The sequence below is a fragment of the Papaver somniferum genome, chromosome 6 (genome assembly GCF_003573695.1).
Source record: "Papaver somniferum cultivar HN1 chromosome 6, ASM357369v1, whole genome shotgun sequence".
In the NCBI taxonomy this organism is placed as follows: domain Eukaryota; kingdom Viridiplantae; phylum Streptophyta; class Magnoliopsida; order Ranunculales; family Papaveraceae; genus Papaver; species Papaver somniferum.
The window spans coordinates 180,394,713-180,398,479 of record NC_039363.1 but is presented as its reverse complement, the minus strand read 5'-3'; the positions used below and the strand labels follow the sequence as shown (position 1 = coordinate 180,398,479).

Here is a 3,767-nt window from a genome sequence, read left to right as displayed (position 1 = left end):
GATGAAGATTCATTTGATGAGTTTAATCACAAAGTGTCTGAAATTGTCAATGCATCTTTTGCATTGGGTAAGACTATTCCTGAAAAGGACAATGTGATGAAAATTCTCAGATCGTTGCCAGCCAAATAAGATTCTAAGAAACATGTCATCGTTGAAGGAAATAACCTTGATACATTTTCCAGATATACTCTTGTTGGAAAGCTAAAGATTTTTGATCTTCAACTGAGTAAAAGAGAAAAATGTCACATGCCTTGCAATCTTATTGTTGCATCTAATAAAACGTCTCCACGTCCAAAATTGATTGATACAAAGGATGAGAATTGCTTTAATTTTTTTTTTTTTAAAAACTACTCATGGCAACGGCACACTGGCACCAATTTTATTAAAATAAAAAAAAAAAAAGAGGGGGACTAGGCCTTACCTCCAACAAGAAAATGAAGAAAAGAAAAAAGAACGAAGAAAATAGAACAATTACATATTACGAAAACGGTACAGCGGTAAAATAGAGTTATCTATGAGAAGCTTCCGTCTTGTGAAATTTGGAGGCTCAATCCACCAACGAGACTTAACCAGAGCACCGTGCTTGGCCAAAAGGCCTACCACCGAGTTACCTTCACGGTATATATGAGTGCAAACAAATTTAATTGAAGATGCAAATTTCAAGCAATTGCTCCAATGGGTAGATAGCGTCCAAGTGACCAAATCTGGATTCTTGATAGCCTGTAAGACAAAGATAGAGTCGCATTCAAGCCAGAGTCTTTGTATTCTCTTTGCACAGGCCAAACGAAGAGCATAAATTGCTCCATAAAGCTCAGCCCAAGAAGAATTATTAAAACCCAAGTTTTGAGCTAAGCAACCTTTATCCAAACCATGAGAGTCGCGAAACACCATCCCACATCCGGAAGGACCTGGATTACCAATAGAGCAGCCATCTATGTTGGCTTTAATCCAACCAGGAATACGAGATTTCCATTTAACCGAGATAGCTTTTGGCATCTTAGGAGGTAGACTCTTAATGCCCAGGAAATCAAGAATGATCTTGTCTACAGAAGTATTAAAGGAGAAACCACCACTATGCCTACTCGACTCAACAATTAGGTTTTTCAAATGAGTAATGGCTTGATTGGAGGAAATAAGGCAGTGCTCAAACCTGAGTTTATTTCGACAAAACCAAATGAGCCAAAGAAAGCTTACCATAGCTATCCAAAAAAGAGTTTTAGTTTGAGAGCATCCCACGAAATTTCTAATAGAGGTACATAACAAGCTGACACTTTTACAATCCAGCTGATGTCTAAACACCTGCATAATCCATCTCCAAAGAGAGTTAGCAAATACACAGTCAAAGAATAGATGAGATTGAGTTTCTTGCAACAAGAAGAGGGACATAAGTTGCAACAGTTCGCTGCATCAACTCCCTGTGTCTTCACATTATCATCAGTAGCAATTCTGTTGTGCATTATCTTCCAAGCAATGTATGCACGTCTAAGAGGAACTTTTATAGACCACAAATCCCTGAAATCCAGATTTCCAGTAACTCTAGGCATGTAATAATCATAGGCATCCTTCATTGTGATACAACCATACTTACTTGCAGTCCGCACTTGTTTATATTATTTGTGAGAAGCAAAAGGGGTATCCCTTATCAACTGTCGCACATGGCCTTCCAACTCAGGAATGTACGAAGGTAAATACCACTCCCATTCAATAATAAACTCTGCAACATAGTTGTGCAAATTCGATTTATCTAACTCCGAGTATTCTGCTATGGAATAACCCATATTGGTGCATCAAACATCATTCCAGAAATCAATATTGATGCCATGCCCAACTAACCAGATCAAGTGAATGATACTCCACTGCTCTTTAAATCCATGCCACACAGAAGATTTCTTGTATGCAGCGCCTTTAAAACGAGTTTTAATAAAGTTACCAAAAACCGAGTTTTCAGCCATTGTCTTCCATGTCATTTTCATAAGAGCTGCATCATTAAGGCTTTTCATAAACTTAATGCCTAGACCACCTTCATTCTCAGGGAGACACACCTTGTCCCAAGCTACAGAGTTATGCTTTAATTCAATCCTTTCGTTGTTTGTACAACAGTTAAAGAAAATTCTTAGACAGAGAAAAAGAAAGTCTCAAAAGAAATCGTCATCAATCAATGAAAATGATAGAAAAGTTCACAAAGACTATGGCAATAGAACTTGTTCCAAGTGCTCTCTGGTTATCCTGATAAGGAGGTTAGTGAGTTAACCAAAGAATGGATGGGAACTCTTGACTATTGTCCTGAAGAAGATATCTGTGAAAGTTCACTCAACTACTTTGCTGATAATCACTCTTGTATTTCTAACAGATATTATTGTTCCATGATACACAGTCTCACTTCCCCAGAAGAAAAAATTGATCTTTTGACTAAATATCTGTACTCAATGAAGAGTATGTTTCAACTGGAAAAGGAAGCATGAAATAAGAGGATCGAAAATCTGGAACGTCAACTGTTTGAATTAAAACAAGAGATTTCGACATATCGTAACTGTGATTTTAAAAAGAAAAATCGATTATCTTCGATAAACTCTTGTAAAATCAATCAACATAATACTCCTGAAAATATATCTTACTCGAACCTCTCGTAAGAATCCACCTGATCCATTATTGGATGGGAGAAATTACAATTTGTGATAGGTTCTGAGATTGTTCTTGTTTTCCCTTGAACAAGGACTATAATCTTCAAGAAGGGTGTAAAAAGATTTTTGTTATTTTCTGTCTTGTTTCTATTCTTTTCCTCCTTCTCTGGAACTATAGTGTATGGAATCAAAAACCATGTCTGTGATTAAACAGTTTTCCTAATAAAGCTCTTTTTTTGAATATCCTAAATTCTGTTAGGATTTTTGTCAAAGGACTTTTTAGGAATTTGTTTTATGTCTTCTTTTGTATGGAAGATTTCTTCCTTTAAGCAAGCATTCCATTTTCTCCATCATATCATCATCATCTCTTTCCAGTAAAGAAGATGATGTATGGAATATTCTATTTCCCTCTAAGAATGTTCGTTTTGGTTCCTCCGATAATGAGATGTGTCAACACAAATGTGATTCCTCTTCTGCTGAGAATCCTACTGTCTCTCATTTTGAAAAAATCTCATTAACTATGAATCTTGCCTTAGAACAAGTACGTGCTTTGAAGAGTGAACTCGAATCTTCAACCAAAAGACTTGAGTACAAGATGAATAAACTCGAATCTAGGATTGATCTAATCGAAGACGAGCTTGATGGTTATAGAGAATATGAGAAGATTTTGATAAATCAAGGTGCACAGGAACCAATTGATAAACCAGACTTATATTCCCGAAGAACAACCTAGTATTATCAATCACCTCACAGTAATCTTAATCGCATGGTAGCGAAAAAAGATATTGTGGAATCACAAACGATGAGACGAAGATGTTTGTGACTACTTTTTATCTTGCCTATCGGAGAATCAATCTCGACCAAATCTTAGAGAAGATAGTACTCAATACAATAGAACATGGCAAGATCAGAAAACGCAACTGCAGAGAAAATAGTTGGGTCTGGCTTCACAATCCCAATGAAGTCTTCAAGTCGTTAACCTACAGGGTTTCTTGAAAAACCTAAGGTTAAAGAAGAAGTGACTCTAGTCGCAACTAGTATCACACAGGAGGTGTGGGGATTAGGTTTCCCAGTTGCTAGAGTTCTCCTTTATATAGTTTTCAAATCAGGGTTTGCAATCTAAGTTACCTTGGTAACAAAGCATTC

The 3,767-nt window shown here is 36.6% G+C and overlaps 1 protein-coding gene across 1 annotated transcript; it reads right to left on the bottom strand.

Moving 5' to 3' along the window:
* Positions 1-471: 471 nt before the first annotated feature.
* Positions 472-1,568, bottom strand: LOC113291932. The gene is made up of 2 exons (XM_026541413.1): positions 1,300-1,568; positions 472-1,150 (listed from the first exon to the last, which is right to left on the bottom strand). The coding sequence occupies exons 1-2, from the start codon at positions 1,566-1,568 to the stop codon at positions 472-474; spliced, it is 948 nt and encodes a 315-aa protein (XP_026397198.1).
* Between the last annotated feature and the right edge of the window lie 2,199 nt (positions 1,569-3,767).